This window comes from Mauremys reevesii, linkage group 5, assembly GCF_016161935.1.
Source record: "Mauremys reevesii isolate NIE-2019 linkage group 5, ASM1616193v1, whole genome shotgun sequence".
NCBI lineage: Eukaryota > Metazoa > Chordata > Testudines > Geoemydidae > Mauremys > Mauremys reevesii.
In genome coordinates this window covers 133,935,201-133,951,954 of record NC_052627.1, presented here as the reverse complement: position 1 = coordinate 133,951,954, position 16,754 = coordinate 133,935,201, and the positions used below count along the sequence as shown (strand labels likewise).

The 16,754-nt window shown below is 55.4% G+C and overlaps 1 protein-coding gene across 1 annotated transcript; it reads right to left on the bottom strand.

Moving 5' to 3' along the window:
• Window positions 1-13,141: 13,141 nt before the first annotated feature.
• EGR4 (early growth response 4) lies at window positions 13,142-16,063 on the bottom strand. The gene is made up of 2 exons (XM_039541377.1): window positions 15,691-16,063; window positions 13,142-15,314 (listed from the first exon to the last, which is right to left on the bottom strand). Exons 1-2 carry the CDS (start codon window positions 16,001-16,003, stop codon window positions 13,984-13,986), a joined length of 1,644 nt encoding a protein of 547 aa, XP_039397311.1. The 5' UTR covers window positions 16,004-16,063; the 3' UTR covers window positions 13,142-13,983.
• Between the last annotated feature and the right edge of the window lie 691 nt (window positions 16,064-16,754).

The following is a 16,754-nucleotide window of genomic DNA, read 5'->3' as shown; positions in this document are numbered from 1 at the left end:
TCACCCAGGAAGCCAAGGACAGGGCCAAGCACCGAAGCCAGCTCATCTGACTCCCAGCCCCAACCAACCACGTTTCAGGCTTCAGCTAGTCGCCTTTGGCATCAGGAAAGAATTTCTTCCTCCCGGTGCACAGTTGGTCACATGGATTTTGGAGGTTTTTTTACTCTCCTCTAAAGCATCAGGGACTGGCCCCGGCTGGAGATGGGGCACCGAAGAGGTGGGTGTGAGGTGGTACAGAGCATCCTGCTCCTGTGCTCAGGGCCCAACTAGTGGGGGCTGGGAAGGAATTTCTCCCAGCTCAGATTGGCAGGGAGCTTGGAGGTTTTTGCCTTTCTCTGCAGCATGGGGCATGGCTTGCCTGATGGGATCATCAGGGCTGATCTCTCACCCCCTTTGCAGGGGCCTCTGGCAGTGGTGGCACCTCCGTCCTTCCTGTCCTCTGCCTGTGTGTAAGCTGTTGGTCGGGGCTCAACTCTCGCTGGCGGAGGGGAGGGCACACCACTCTTCTTGTCCCCCTCTAACTGGTGGGGCAAGACTTCTTCAGGGTTAGCCGCTCCCGTTCTCCCTCCCTCTGGATCGGGGGGGGCGGGCGGGCGCATGAGGGATCCCAGGCCCTCAGGGGCTGGGCAGGGGGGGGGCAGGAGCAGTCACAGAGCCAGCAGGTCCTGGAACAGGGGCTGAGGCAACCTGGAACACCAGGGTTCAACCCTCAACAGGAGCAGGGGGGTGGGCTGGGGCAGGGGGGCATCCCAGTCCAATAAGCCCAGGCCGGGGGGGGGCCCTCTGGGGGGGGGCTAGGTAACAACAACCATCCCTTGGGGCAGGGCAGGGCTGGGGTAAGGGTAATCATAATCAATAATCAGCTCTCCAGGCCCGGGGCAGGCTGGGGCAACAGCTTGGGCAACCAGCATCAAGTCTCAATAAACCCAGGCCCCTCTGGGCAGGGGCCAGCAATAAGCAATCAGCAGGGGCTAGGGCCGTAACTGGGAGGAGGTAAGGGGCAGGGTCTCAAATCAGTCTCAACAAAAGCACAGGCCCTCGGGGGGAAGCAGGGGCTGGGCTCAATAATTGGAAGCAGGTAAGCAGGGGGGGCTGGGGTAGGGGCAGGGTAGCAGGTCAGGCAGGGGCAGTTCCCAGGGCAGGAGCAGAGCCAGGCACCCCCAGGGCAGCAGCCAGGGCAGGCCCACAGTCAGAGCAGCGCAGCCCAAAGCCAGCCCAAGCCAGGAGCACAGCGCGAAGCAAAGCCCAAGCACACAGGACTCAGGCACCAGCCCGCTCTGAGCAGCAGCTCCAGCAGCACAGGCCCCAGCGGCAGTGTAGTCAGGGCTGGCCAGCTGGGCAGGGGGGGGCTTGCAGAGGCCAGAGGCTCAGCCAGGTTTATAGGGCTGGCCAGCCTGCTGCAGGGGCTGGGCTGGCTCAGGCCCAGGGGGGCTGGCCCAGGCAGCAGGGCCAAGGGCAGGGGGCGAGCAGGCCAGGGGGCTCAGGTCCTCCAGGCCTCAAGGCTGAGCAGGCGTGGTGACTCAAATGAGTGCAGGGGGGGGGTGCAATTGGTGGCAGGCGAGTGTGGCAGCGGGGGGAGGCAGCCCACCCACCCGAGGGTGGTCCACTGGACCAGCCCTGGCTGCACCCCTGTGTCCCTGCCGGGGCCCTGGGCCCTATAACACACGCGGCACCTCCACGGCTGGTCCACTGCCTCGGTCGGCCGACCCGGCGATGGTCCATCCTGACCCGGTACGGCCTCCCGTCGGGGCATCTCTCCTCCCTCCTCGGTACCTGGCCCGTCCGGCGCTCTCGGGCAGGTCCGGAACTCCTGTTGGAAGGCCGCCGGCTGCCCTCGGGGGCGGGGGGGCCGGCCCCCGGCGGCTCGCGGAAGTCGGCAGGCTGCTCCTCCTCCTCCGGTCCTCGGGGGTTGCGCGGTTCGGAAGTCTCCGCGGCTGCTGGGGGGGCCTGGGGGGCGCGTCCGGGAGGTTCCTCGCGGGGCCGAGGCGCGGGTCGGGGGTTCCAGCCCCGGCCCGCCGCCCGGGGGCCTGCGCCAGTCGGAGGCCTGGCGGGTCGGGAGGTTCCCAGCCCCGAGCTCCTCTCTCGGGGGTGGCGCCGGCGGGCGGGCTCGCGGCTGGTGGGCCCCTTGACTTCAGGGGGGCGGAGGGAGGAGCGGAGCTCCTGGCCCTGGGGACTGTGACTCACCATTTTGTCTCGTGGAATCAGGGGCGGCTCTACTTTTTTTCGCCCCAGCTCATCATGCGGGAGGCGCCCGAGCGGGGGAGCAGCGGACCTTCCGGGCATCACTGCAGAGGAGGGCTGAGGCGCGCGCGTCGCTGGACCTCCAGGCTGGCTGTGGGACGTGGGCGGTCGGCGGCCGCGCCGGCGGCTGTCGCTGCTGCTCTGCCGCAGGTGAGGAGCCGGGGGAGAGCGCCCGCGCGGCGCGCCCAGCCCGGTCAGGTCGGGCCCGCCCTGGTGGACGTCCCGGGGGCAGGGCATCGCAGGTGCAGGCATGACTGCCCAGCCTGCCCTGGCCTGCCACCCCCGGAAAGCGGGCCTTGCCCGCGCGGCCCGCCTGGGGGTGTGGAATGGACCTGGGACTGCACAGCCTCCTCTCCGCAAAGACCCAACAACTCAGGTGTCCTCCAAGCGGGAGAGCGTTTGCTGCAGGGAGCCGCCATGATCAGATGTGAGCTCACAGTAGCAACAAGATTCTTAGTTTCCAAGGCCAGAAGGGACCCTCGTTATCATCTAGTCTGACCTCCTGTATAACACAGGCTATAGGACATCACCAAAATAATTCCTAGAGCAGATCTTTTAGAAAAACCTCCAATCTTGATTTAAAAATGGTCAGTGATGGAGAATCCACTGGAATTCTTGGTTAATTACCCTCACTGTTAAAAATATATGCCTTATTTCCAGTCTGAATGTGTCTCGCTTTGACTTCTAGCCATTAGAAGGTGTTGTCTCTTTTTCTGCTAGATTGAAGAGCCCATTATTAAATATTTGTTCCCCAGGTAGGTGCTTACGGACTGTGATCAAGTCACCCCTTTACATTTTCTTGGTTAAGCTAAATAGATTGAGCTCCTTGAATCTATCACTATAAGGCAGGTTTTCTAATCCTTTAATCATTCTTGTGGCTCTTCTTTGAACCCTCTCCAATTTGTTAACATCCTTCTTGAATTGTGAGACCAGAACTGGATGCAGGATTCCAGCAGCCGTCATAGATTCTAGGGCTGGAAGGGACCTTGAGAGGTCAAGTCCAATCCCCTGCCCTCATGGCAGGACCAAATACTATCTAGACCATCCCTGATAGACATTTATCTAACCTATTCTTAAGTTTCTCCAGAGATGAGGATTCTACAGCCTCCCTAGGCAATTTATTCCAGTGTTTAACCACCCTGACAGGAACTTTTTCCTAATGTCCAACCTAAACCTCCCTTGCTGCAGTTTAAACCCATTGCTTCTTGTTCTATCCTTAGAGATTAAGATTAACAAATTTTCTCCCTCCTCCTTATGACACCCTTTTAGATACCTGAAAACTGCTATCATGTCCCCTCTCAGTCTTCTCTTTTCCAGACTAAACAAACCCAATTCTTTCAGCCTTCCTTCGTAGGTCATGTTCTCTAGACCTTTAATCATTCTTGTTGCTCTTCTCTGGACACTCTCCAATTTCTCCACATCTTTCTTGAACTGGACTCCAGTTGAGGCCTAACCAGTGCAGAGTAGAGCGGAAGAATGACTTCTCGTGTCTTGCTCACAACACACTTGTTAATACATCCCAGAATCACGTTTGCTTTTTTTGCAACAGCATCACACTGACTCATGTTTAGCTTGTGGTCCACTATGACCCCTTTCTGCCATACTCCTTCCTAGACAGTCTCTTCCCATTCTGTATGTGTGAAACTGATTGTTCCTTCCTAAGTGGAGCACTTTGCATTTGTCTTTATTAAACTTCATCCTGTTTACCTCAGACCATTTCTCCAGTTTGTCCAGATCATTTTGAATTATGACCCTGTCCTCCAAAGCAGCTGCAATCCCTCCCAGTTTGGTATCATCTGCAAACTTAATACACGTGCTTTCTATGCCAATATCTAAGTTGTTAAAGATATTGAACAGAGCCGATCCCCAAACAGACCCCTGCGGAACTCCACTTGTTATACCTTTCCAGCAGGATTGGGAACCATTAATAACTACTCTGAGTATGGTTATCCAGCCAGTTATGCACCCACCTTAGAGTAGCCCCATCTAAGTTGTATTTGCCTAGTTTATTGATAAGAATATCATGTGAGACTGTATCAAATGCCTTACTAAAGTCTACTAAAGCACATCCACCGCTTCTCCCTTATGCAAAAGACTAGTTACCCTGTCAAAGAAAACCATCAGATTGGTTTGACAGGATTTGTTCTTTACAAATCCATGCTGGCTATTCCCTATCACCTTACCACCTTCCGAGTGTTTGCAGATGATTTCCTTAATTACTTTCCATTATCTTCCCTGGCACAGATGTTAGGTTAGTTTATCTCCTGTCATACCAGGGGAGAGGGGCAGGCAAGGGGAAGAGCTGGGCCTGCTTTCGTAGCAGGGGGATCCAGTTTATGTGCTGACCAGCCTATGTCAGAGAAAGCTAGCTGGGCTGGAAAGACTCTGTGATTTGGAAGAGAAGTCCTGAGCTGCAGGGGGAGGATCCTGGCCACCTCAGAGGACTCTGCCCAAGCCCAGAGGATTCTCCAGACTGGTGAGGAGGACACATGTGGGGTGTGTGTGTGGGTGAGATTTTTGTGTAGATCAGTGTATTCCTCGTGCTACTGTGTAAAGAGCAGTGGTGTTTAGCATTCTATGGCAAGTCTGTCTCTGGCTGGCTTTTGTTCTCTCATGCCCCAAGGAGACAAACTGAACCAGGAGGCTCCTCCTGTCGGTGAGATGTTGGGGAACGTGCCAGAGCTGCTGGGTGGCCTGGGGGAGACCGTACCAGTTTCAGGGCCTGGGCAATTGGATAATGGGAATCCCTACTGCCAAGAGCAGTGTCAGACACCAGTGCGGGCCCAGAGTCAGCGACAGTGCCTAACTCTACCCAGCCCCAGCAAGCTGAGGGCACCTGGGATTCATCGCTTGGCTCCCTCACAGCAGTCTGGAAAATGTCCAGCAGGGGGAGCTTGACCATATCTGTGACAAGGACTTTCATTTAACCCCTTCAGATACCACCCCTCCCACATGACTCTGCCCCAAATACTCAACCTCTGCATAGGTCTTGATGTTGGATCTACTTTCTTCTGAATCTTCTAGTTGCTAATGTGCCTCAGATGCACAATACCATTAATGGCGAAGAACTGACAGGGGGTCTGGCCTGGTAAAGTATCTTATCTCTCTATGGTTTGGTACTAGGGTGACCAGAGAGCAAGTGTGAAAAATTGGGACAGGGGGTGGAGGGTAATAGGAGCCTATATAAGAAAAACACCCCCAAATCGGGACTCTTCCTATAAAATCAGGACATCTGGTCACCCAATTTGGCACTGCCATCATCCTTGGAGTAGCTGAGTGCCTTCCACGTTAGGGTGGCAACAGCAAAGCTATTCGTGAACTACCTGGCTCCTCTTCCCTTTGGGGTCATTGAGAACTCTGCTGGGGGGAGGAGGTAGGGAGTTTTGGGAGGCAAGTGACGAGAATCATCCTTGCTCTGGTAGAACAGCTGTATCGAAGAGGAAGGTCTAAAGGTAATGAGATGCTGGATTCACCTGGCCTATAAATTCATGCCTCAGCCAGAGCCCCTTGCCAGGGAATGTTTTGTTCCCTGCTCTCAAGTGCTCCATTCAGGGCTGTAAGAGCCCCGTGCGCTTATGCTCTAGTAGAAACAGCTAGTGGGGTGCAGCAGGAATGGCTCAGTTCTACACGTGCATCTGTTTCCTGGGTCACTTGTTTTGGGCCTCCAGGGAGGTGTGAGTCTTTGGGGCTCAGTTCCAGCACCAGCCTGTATCGGACACATTGGTACAGAAAAACGATGAGGGGCCTGGAACAGCTTCCCTATGAGGGGAGATTAAGACTAGGACTTTTCAGCTTGGAAAAGAGACGACTAAGTGGGGGATATGACAGAGGTCTATAAAATGATGACTGGTGTGGAGAAAGTAAATCAGAAAGTGTTTGTTGTTTACTCCTTCTCAGAACACAAGAAATAGGAGTCATCAAATGAAATTAATGGGCAGCAGGTTTAAAACAAACAAAAGGAAGTATTTCTTCACACAAGGCACAGTCAACCTGTGGAACTCCTTGCCAGAGGATGTTATGAAGGCCAAGACTATAACAGGGTTCCAAAAAGAACTAGTTAAGTTCATGGAGGATCAGTCCATCAATGGCTATTAGCCAGGATGGGCAGGGATGGTGTCCCTAGCCTCTGTTTGCCAGAAGCTGGGAATGGGCGACAGGGGATGGATCACTTGGTGATTGCCTGCTCTGTTTGTTCCCTGTGGATCACCTGGCTTTGGAGGATCTCTGTGGAAAGGAGTGAGCCTAAGATGGGCAAAGTCAAAATCCCACTCACGTTGTGGAATCCTTCCCTAATGTGTCTGAAACCTCCTTGGCATCTATTGGAAAGTGTCTCAGAAGAGGCTTCTAAACAAGGCCCACTGCCTGGATACTGCTAGAGCTTCTATAACGTCTTGGATGCTTTCAAAGGGAGGCTGAGTGTGCACGGAAAGTCTGCTGCATCTCTTCCTATTCTCCATGGACGTGAATGAAATTGAGTGGGATTGATGCTGGATATTTGAAATTCAAGAAGAGAGAGCTCATTTCTATTCACCCTGCATTGGCTGAGAAGAAAATTGGAAGGGAAATTAAAGAGAAGGAAATAATATGAGCTGCAGACCCTGAATATTTTTTTGCCCTGTTGCGATGAAGTGGGGGATTTTCTCGTTTTTTCCAATGGTTTGCATGCAGTGGGGGTGGGACTCAGTTTCCCTAGGTGTTACTGGTTTAACAAGGTGAGAGGAGAGGGGGTTTGTTACAGAGGACCGGAGAGAGAACTTGGGACCGCAGCCAATGGCCTGGAGGACGGATACCTCAGCGAATGGTGTCCTGATGACCTGATGGCCCAGCTCAGGAATCACAGCCAGTTCTGGCCAGTGGGAGGACAATGGGCTGTAAAGAGAGGACCCCGGTGACCTAACCAGCCGGTTCCAGCTAGAGGGGGCCAGAGGACAGAAGAGAGGAGAGGAAGCCCAGGCGACCTTGTTTACCTGGAGAGAAGACAATGGACAGAGGCGGGGCTTGGGACTGGAGGTGGAAGGGCCTAACCCCAAGAGAGAGAGTGGACCCCTAGGAAAAGGGCTGTCTCACTGAAAGGGGCACCCCCCCTACGGACCGCACGGGGCCAAGAGTGGGCACGATCTGTGAGTCCGTGACACCTGTGTGCTACCTCTTTGAAGGAACAACCGGCTCAGACTTTCCATCGGAGACGTAGCTACCTCCTCCAATGCCTGGGCATCTCTGTACCCACAGTACCTGGGGCTGGGACTTTGGTGGAGCTCGTAAGATAAGCAACACTGCCCTTATGGCTGACGCATCAAGGAAAGCCAACGTGGTGCTGCTGATTCTGTGGGCAGCCCAGTGTGGTGAGTAGGTACTGCCAGCTGAATGCCACTGGGTGCTGCCTTTTGGGTGAGTTATAACATTGACGTCCTTATTGTGTGTATTGCAGTAGCTCCTAGAGTCCCTAACCACGCTGGAGCGCCCAGGGTGCTGTACATAGAGCAGTATTCAGTCCCTGCCCCAAGGAGCAATCGAAACAGACAAAGCCCAGGAATTAACCCGTGTGAGCAGCGCTGGGCGAGGTGAAACCACTGACAACAAGACACGTCGGTTTTAACGCAAGGTAAACTCCCTCAGGCCAACCCCGGGCCGGGTCAGCACTGACCTTGTCTAGCTACTCATGGTAAAACTCAAGTGCCTTTTCTCAGCTGCGTTTTTACCACCAGATGCCTCACGACCGTTCGTTACCTGAGGTAAAACACACACCTGGTTTAGCCGTGAAGGCAAGACCACAGGGGAAGAGAGGGGAAGGGTGACCCGCCTTGTTGCACTCAGGCACACTGACACTAGCAGGGCATCGATCCAAGATCTACAGGGACCTAGCCTAGCGCTTTCCCGTTCAGCTGTGGCCAGTCAAGAGCCCAGGGCACTCTTTGCGTTGACCCAGGTGTCCTAGCCAACTGGCCAATGAAATTCTGCCTGACTCAGCCCCCCATTGATGTTCAATCACAGGTATTTTCCTTCACGTCCCCCTCTGATACCCGACACACCACGTTTTTATCTGGTATCGGAGGGGTAGCTGTGTTAGTCTGGATCTGTAAACGCAGCAAAGAATCCTGTGGCACCTTATAGACTAACAGACGTTTTGCAGCATGAGCTTTCTGGGAGTCCCGAGAGCTCCTCCATGGTTGAGCTGGGCCCTGTGTCTCTCTGGGATCCTGCCAGGTGAAGGGAGCTGTACGAATGCAATGCAGTGTTAACTATAACTCCATCCTTTGCACATAGGGGCAAGGCACTCACCCGCAGCACTTGCACCAATTTAGCTGCCACTGTGGGGCATTGTGGGTTGGCTTCTGAAAGGCAGCAACAGTCGATGTAAGCAACTCAGTGTCTACACTGACCCTGCATTGACCTAACTACATCGACATTGACGCTACTGTAGTGGGTGAGTTCCATGGCTGGGAGCAACATTTTAGTGTAGACGCTTACAGAATTAGGTCGACATGAGGCAGCTTACATCAGCCTAACTCTGTAGTGTTGACCAGACCTTAGGCGCTGCAGCTGCTATTGTCTGATGATAATTAACATCTCTCCAAATCTATTTATAGGTCCTCTGGGTTAGAAAAGGAAGTGAAGAAAAAGATGTCTAGTTGGAACTGAAGGGGGAATTTAACGATAACCCCTAGCTCATAGCTAGCGCTCTTAATCAGCAGATTTCAAAGTATGTTACAAAGGAGGTCAGTATCATTACCCCCATTTTACAGAAGAGGAAACTGAGGCACAGAGTGGGGCAGTGACTTGCAGCAAACCCATAGCAGAGCCAGGAACAGAAGCAAGGTCACCTGAGTTCCAGACCAGTACTCCATCCACCAAGCCACATCACCTCCTCAGACTCACCCAAACTCACCCAATGGCAGGGGTTACAATGCTGCATGTAAAAAGTGCTAGGTGATCTGTAATGGCCAAAAGTGGCCGCTCCATAAGGGTGCCCATTTTACAGGTAGATCAAAGCCTGCCTGCACTACAGGTCTGTTCTGATCCATTAATAGTGGAAACTTGGAGCATTGTTCCTGGAAAGAATCCCTAAATACAGCCAAGAATGAAATAAAACAATGTTAAATCCAACAAGCTTCTTGTAAGGAGGGCTCCTAGGCTGAGTCAGAACAGCCGTGAGCTTGGAGATCTGCGGACAGAAAACAAATATAATGGCACAGGCAAATTCTTAATACTAGAAAACCCTCAAGTCAGGGACTTTGTCACTAGTTCCCTTTGTTGGGACAGGTTTGAGGTAATCACCTCTACGGTCCCTTAGGGATGGACAGCTCCATCTCTGCAGGACGCTGACGGGGAATAGGGCTCCATGCTGCCCAGGCAATGCTCCATCCCTACCCAGCACCCCCCGCCCCTTCTGCTGTACAATCACACCAGTTCTGCTGCCTAGGAGGAGGGGCTGAATTCGACCCCTTGTTCACTGAGCCAGCCTGCCAACGGCAGGGCCAGTTGTGGTGGTGGTTGTGTGATGTTGATACCTGGTGCTGGGCTAAGACATGCTTGATGGAAGAAAGATGGCTTGGGGGGTTAATGGAGCACAGACTCACCACCGTGGTGCCTCCTGCTGGTTACTCTGGGAATTAGCTTCGTTCTAGCCATGGAGCACCCTCTGTGGGTGGTGTCCCGCCCATTGCCTGCTCTGCTGTGTTGTCTGGGACCCACATTGCTCCCTGGCTTGTGGTGTCCTCTTCTGGACACAGCCCTCCAGGTGTGCCCCTGCTCTATTCTCCCCCCTTCCAGAGGTATCAGCAGTCCTCAGTCTACACCTGCCACCCCAAAGTCTAGTCCCTTGCTTCAGGGACAAGGCACAGGTAATGGGCTGGAGCTCGCTCTCTGCTCCCCTGAGCCTACTCAGCACTGATCTAGGCTAGGTGCTCTGCCTACAGGGAGCCAGTCCTTCTCCCTTGCTTGTCAGGAAGAGACTGACATTGCCTCTGCTTTGCTGCCTTTATATAGGGCCCAGTCTGGCCCTGATTGGCTGCCTTTCTGCCCTTCTCTGATTGGCCAGGTTCTGCACAGGCTCCCTCCAGCCTGCTTTAACCCCTCCTCTGCCAAAGTGGGGCAATTGCCCCACTACTGGGGGCTAGGCCATTAGCCTGGGTTTAGGAGACCTGAGTTTGATTCCCTGTGGGACCTTGGGCAGTGCCTCAGTTCCCCAGCTGGGGATAACAGCCCTGCCCTCCTGGGAAGATGCTCAACTACAATGGTAACAGGTGCTATATAAAGAGCCACCAGCAGCTCCATACATGGGCTGAACTAGAGCAAGCAGCCTAGAGGGGAAAGACCCTGTATCACTATGCCAGTGCCATGGGTGGGACTGCCCCATTGGCTTTGGAGAATTGAAAGCCACTGGTGCCAGGGTAGAGTGACAGGTTTTCCCCCCATTGACGGTCTAGGGACAAAGAAGGCCGGTTCACACCAACGGGCAGGAGCTCATTGAGGACTTTGCAGTAGGCCTGGGCAGGGTGAGTGTTGACATCTCCTTCCGCCCTTGGGGTGATTTAAATCAATACGGATGATCCTGGGGCTGACAGAAGCAGGCAGCAATGCCACATGTTAAATGAGTAAATAGGTGTTTAGTCAACTTCGTTTCCAATTGCGTAAGTTCCTGACATTTCTCACCAGCCCCTCCCATCTTATTTGCTCTGGTTCCTCCTTGGCAACAAGAGGAATGGAGCCAGGCAGATCCTAGCTAATGCTGGGGCCACTCTGTTGATCAGCAACTGGAGAGGCTGCAAGCAGAACAAGCTGTGTTATCCTGGGGGAGGAGGGGGTTTCTAAACAGAAACCCTCACAGTGGCCTTGCTGCAGTGAAATGGTCTGTGGTTGTCCCACCCCATCAATCTCAGGAGGGGCTACATCCCCTCGCTAGCGCATGGCTGCCCAAGAAAGCTCAAAGGGGAATTCGCTCTCTTCAGGCTCTGCTCCCTCCCACACAGGTGAGGCAGACAACAAGCGGTCTATGAGGTTTTGGCCCTATGGATGGGGCTGGGTCGTAAGCAGTCTAGGGAGCTCAGACCCTCAGGCAGGGTGGAGCAACAACAGTCTACAGGGCTCTGTCCCTCTGGTAGGGTAGAGCTATAACCCATCTATAGGGCTCCGATGCCTCTGGCAAGGCATAGCTGTAAGCAGTCTAAGGCACTCAGGAAGACAGAGGACAAATGCAGGTCTCTTGGCCTAAGGCAGGCAGCCACCCCCGGGGCAGGGTGGCCACAGGGAGGAGGGGGACCCGGGCCCACCCTACTCCACCGGGACCCAGCCCAGGGCCCTGACAATGGCAGAGGGCTCCCCCGCTGGGTCAGCTGGGATCCCACCACAACACACTGATCAGTGTTCTGGCCACACAACTGGACTATCACCTGGTGTCCGTGGGCTACTATGCTGCAGCGGGGTTGTAGGAATCTCAGCTCACTGGGCATCCTCCATCTTCTGCTCCCGTTGACTGGTCAACCCAGCAGTCCTTCAGGGTCCTCGGGGTTGCTGGGCTTGTCCTCAGGCATGGGACTCGGCAAAGCCCAGGGCATGTCTGTCTCCTTCACTATCTCCCCTCCAGTTGAGCTGCAGGCCCCACCTTTTAAGTTTCCTCTCCCCCCCCCCTCTGCTTTTGGGCAGGGCAGAGGCGTTGATTGCCCTGCTCCACCCACCACGGGGTGGATAGGGCTTCCTCCCAGTCAGTCTCAGGCCATGTCCCCTCACTACATGCAGCCACTGAGGGACTTGGCAAAGATCTAGGCTCCTTTGGGAGTATGAGCCAAAGCCCACAAAATGCTACAGGAAGGTACTCGGGGACTTGACTGGGCTTTGGCTCCTACGCTGGCAGGGAGCTGAGGCACCCCACTTGTGGCTATCAGAAGCAGACCTTTAATGATGCAATGTTGCCCACAGCTTACTGAGTGACCCTGGTCAGGGCCGGTGCAAGGATGTTTTGCGCCCTAGGTGAAACTTCCACCTTGCGCCCTCCCATGGCAGCTCCCCCCCTCCGTGATGAGGCAGCCCCCTTGTGGCAGCTCCCCACCCTGAGGCACCCCCCCACCCCAGCTCACCCTTGCTCCGCGCACGAGCATCCCGAGCACGCTGTCACTGCTTCACTTCTCCCGCCTCCCAGGCTTGCGGTGCCTAAGCTGATTGGTGCCACAAGCCTGGGAGGCGAGAGAAGTGAAGCAGCCCCAGCATGCTTGGGGAGGAGGCGGGGCAGGGGTGAGCTGGGGCAGGGAGTTTCCCTGCGTGCTGCCCCCCCCTTACTTGCTGCAGGCACCCCTCCCTGCCCCAGCTCCCTCTGCCTAAATGCCAGCAGCGACCAGGGTGGCCAAAGATCCGGCCGCCACAGTAGCTACTGAAGAAAGTGGCACCCCCCCAAATCCCAGCGCCCTAGGCGACCGCCTAGATCACCTAAATGGTTGCACCAGCCCTGACCCTGTTTACATACATTCCCTTTGCGTTCAGTACTGGCTGACGGCTGGCTCATTTCATATTCCCTTCTAGGCAATCCCAAGGGGAACACCACGAGTCTCCTTGTAAAACAACCATTTCATTTAGAGGTTGCTTCAGGTACAGGAGACATAGCTCAGAGTTATGCCAGGGAAACTCTTCTATTCCTGGCTCTGCCACTGATGGGATGTGTGACCATGGGCAAGTTCTTAACTCCCCTAGGGTAGATGCTGCCTTCAGCAGGCTAATGAGTACTTTAGTCCTCACTGATGCCAGTGTGAGGAGTTAGTGCAGCAGTTATCAGAACCGGTCTCTGTGGGGTTCAGTTCTTATCTCTGTAGGATATTGAGCCATCTTTGTAAGGTCACGGGAGATCTAGAGATCAGAAGTATTATTGACATGCAACATTATAGGGTTTCTATAGAAAAAAATGCAAAAAGGATTTCTAGAGTAGAACAAACTTTAATTGCAAAAATAAACACAGCTTTGTAATATTCCTGATTGGTTCTGTTTTTTACAAAGAAAAATATTTACGGGGGTGGACCCCCACCCCCACCCATAGTCCTGTACAAAACATTATAAACCAAAGGTGGTCAAACACCTGTCTTCAGTTATTAACACGTCAGTTCGTCATGTTGATCGCATCCATTTTGGTTTTTTCCCCTCCCAACAGAGACTTCTGGTGCAGTTTCGACATGAGAACATTTATCACAATGGATTGTTCAGGGAGTTCAGTAAAGTGCTTGGCAAGGTAAATCGGATTCAGTTTATTAAAAATGCAGCCTGAACAAGTGCGTCTTGTTCTTCGCCTAAAACGTGGGCGGGGTTTCTTTCTGCACGGTTCTCTTTCTGGAAGCTGAAGTTAAAACTGCAGTTTGCAAGTGTCCTTTGCGCCGCGCAGCTCCCCCGCTAGCTGGAGCTGTCCACTCGGCGTGGTGCTGAAACGGCGTGACTGCCTGTAGCGCGGATTATTCCGCTTTCTCCTTCACTTCCGAGATCTCTGGGTTTCCTCCAGCAGTGACTGTGCACCTAGGAGTGTGCATCGCCCCTGGATCCCATCGGAACCGGTGCGGTGCCTTTCACTTATGTACATCTAAAGCGCCTTCTCTCCTGGGCAGAATGAATCGCCAGATGGAGCCATCCCTGCCCGCCACCAGTTGTCCTGGTCTTTGCCACTGCCACCCAGGAGCCATTTGGAAGTGGACTCTCCAGCCTGATCCCTTCAGCAAGGGGTGACCGGGCTCACCCCAGTAAACGACCTCAATCGGGGCTCCCAGTTGGGCTTCAGAGGGTCCCAAATGACAGCCCCACCGCATAGAAGCCGAGGCCTTTGAGCTTCTCCTCGGTCCTCGCTTTCTGCTTCAAATGGACTTTGCTGTGTCTCTTCTTCTCGTCGCTCCTGGCAAACCGGCGGCCGCAGATGTCGCAGGAGAAGGGCTTCTCCCCGGTGTGCGTCCGGATGTGGGTGGTGAGGTGGTCGCTGCGGCTGAAGTTCCGCAGGCAAATGCGGCACTGGAAAGGCTTGTGGCCGGTGTGGATCCGGAGGTGCCTGTTGAGCTCGTCTGACCTGGCAAAGCTCCTGATGCAGTTCTCCACCGGGCAGGCGAAGGACTTCTCGTGCGGCTTAGGGCAGAAGCATTTGGAGGAGCATTTGGTCCTGCGGGTTCTCTTCTTTGGCTCGGTTAGGATGTTGGGGTTGGCTGAGGAGGTGGAGGGATGGGCCAGGAAGTCTGCGCTAGGGACTGACGGGGACTGGTGGCGGTGGAGGAGCTCGGTTGGGTTCATTAAGCTTGGCACGACCTCGGGTTGGGCCAAGGAGGAGTCGAAGTCTTGCATTAACTGCGGTGGGAGGTTATGGAGCTTGGCCTCCCCGAAGTCGCTGGGGATCTGCCCCTGGCTGCCGAGATTCTGGAAACTTTCTGGCTCGCAACTGAAACCTAAGTTGTTGCTGTAGGTCCTCGAGGCTTCAGCCAGGCTGCTGAGCTCTGACCGGCAGCTGACGGACAACACGTTTTCCATTTTGGATCCGAGGGGGTGGAACATGGCCTGGCTACTTTCCGGGGGCTGGAAGGACTCGGAGGACTGGTAGCCATCGGGCAAGTAGTTCTGAGGTTGAGCGAGTGGCTCCCATTGGGAGCAGGAAACCTTAAATTTGTCCAGGGCTGGAGCCATGGGGGGAATCTTAATGTCCTGCTTGTTTTCCAACAGTTTTGTTTCAAAGAGACACTGCGCGGAGCTGCCTACGCTCGGGGAGGTTGGGACTTGGGGCGCGTTCTCCAGGGTGGGGAAGGCGGGGTAGCCCTGCTCAGCGAAGGGGGGCTGGACGGAGATGTTCAGTTCCGGCTGGCAGGTGGAGTAAAGGTCCAGGTGGTTCTGAATGGCTTCGGGGACCGAGTAGAGGGAATCCAGTTGCCTCTGGTGGCCTTCGGAGCCAGGGAACGGAGACAGGCCCAGGATGCCCGACATCAGGTTGAAGAGGGATTCTTGGTCGTGGGGCTGCTCCGGCATGGCCTTGATGAGAAAGCTGCCCGTGTAGCTGAGCGCGGGGGCCGGCTGGCTGCCTAGGAAGAAGTAATCCGCCGTTTCCCCGTTTATTGTGGAGCCCATGAATTCACCTGGGAATTAAAAGGGGGAAACAAACTGGTTAGAGACGTTGCTCGGCTGGGGGGCGGGGAATACAGAAGGGGCTGCAGAAGGAGCGGGGCTGGAGCGGTGCATGCAGGAACTCACAGCCCAGCCGTGTGGCCCTCCCGTGTTATATAACAAAGCGGTGCCACGGGAGAGCACCGGGCCCCCAGCCCAATTCCCACCCCCCGAGAGCTCCGCGGAAGGCCCTGCCCAGGCATCAGTCAGCTCTGGATCGTCACCAAGGGCCACTCTCGCTAAGCAGGAGCCCTGCTCCTCTTTCAGCGCCAGGCTCGGAAGCTGGATTCCCCCCGCAATCCTGCTTGGCTACAACTTGAAGGGGGACGTGGGGGGGGGGTCTCTTACCTCCGAGGAAATCGGCCGCCGCCTCCCTCTGCTGCCCCGCCAGAAGTTGCTGCTCCTGCGGGGCTGAGCCCGGGTGCTCCCCCGCTCGCAGCTCGCAGCTCTCCGGGTACTTGGCATACAGCGAGTCCTGGCAGGAGAAATCCATCACGCTCAACATCTCCGGCGAGCCCAGGCTCGGGGAGGAAGGGGGGGTGGGACCGAAGGGGAAGTCCCCAGCTCTGCCACCCCTCTGCCCCGCTCCCGAGCGCTGCTCCAGCCCCTGCGCGCCGCGGCGGTCTCCTTCCCAGGCCAGTGCCCGGCTGCCTCGGGGCATGTGGGCTCAGCCTGCCGCGCCGGGGCTTGGCTGGTGCTCCCGGCTCCCAGCGCTGCGGCGCCTTTTATACCTGCAGCGCGGCTGCCTCTGATCTTCCGCCGCGCCGCGCCGCTTCCTTTTCTGGAGTCCCCAGTGAGGCGGCCTGTGACGTAAATGCCCATACATGGACTCAGGATGTAGGCTAGGGAGTCCCAATAAGGAAATCTCTCCTCGTGACGTTTTGCCAGCTCTTCTCCTCCCCCCCTCCCCCCTTTTCTTTCCCTGCCTTTCCATAATCACAATAATCACAGGATCCAGCAGCAGCATCCTGGGCGCTGCTGATCAGGGCGTGCCAACCGCCCCGAAGGCTGTGAATTCTGCTCAGCCGAGCTGGGCTTGCCCCCCCCCTCTGGAAAGGAAAAGTGAGACCCCCCCCCCGGCTGGATGCAGCCTCCCCCCTGGAGACCCGGCACGTGAATGGCAGGAGGCGCAGGGCGAATTCTCTCCCAGCTGGAACAGCTGGAGCGGGGGTTCCCTGGTGGAGGCGACGCCAAAGGCTGCTGGGGGATCCCAGCTTGGCTTTCAGCTCATTCAGCTGGAGGGAGAGAGACATGTAGGCTAGGCAGCTATAGATGTGAATCACAGCTCCGCCAAGTGGGTGTGTTTATGGCTGGAGATAATGGAGAGCGGTATTTGTATATTTACACACACACACTTAGAGCTTTCATAGCATCTCAGGGCTGGAAGGGACCTCAGGAGGTATCTAGTCCAA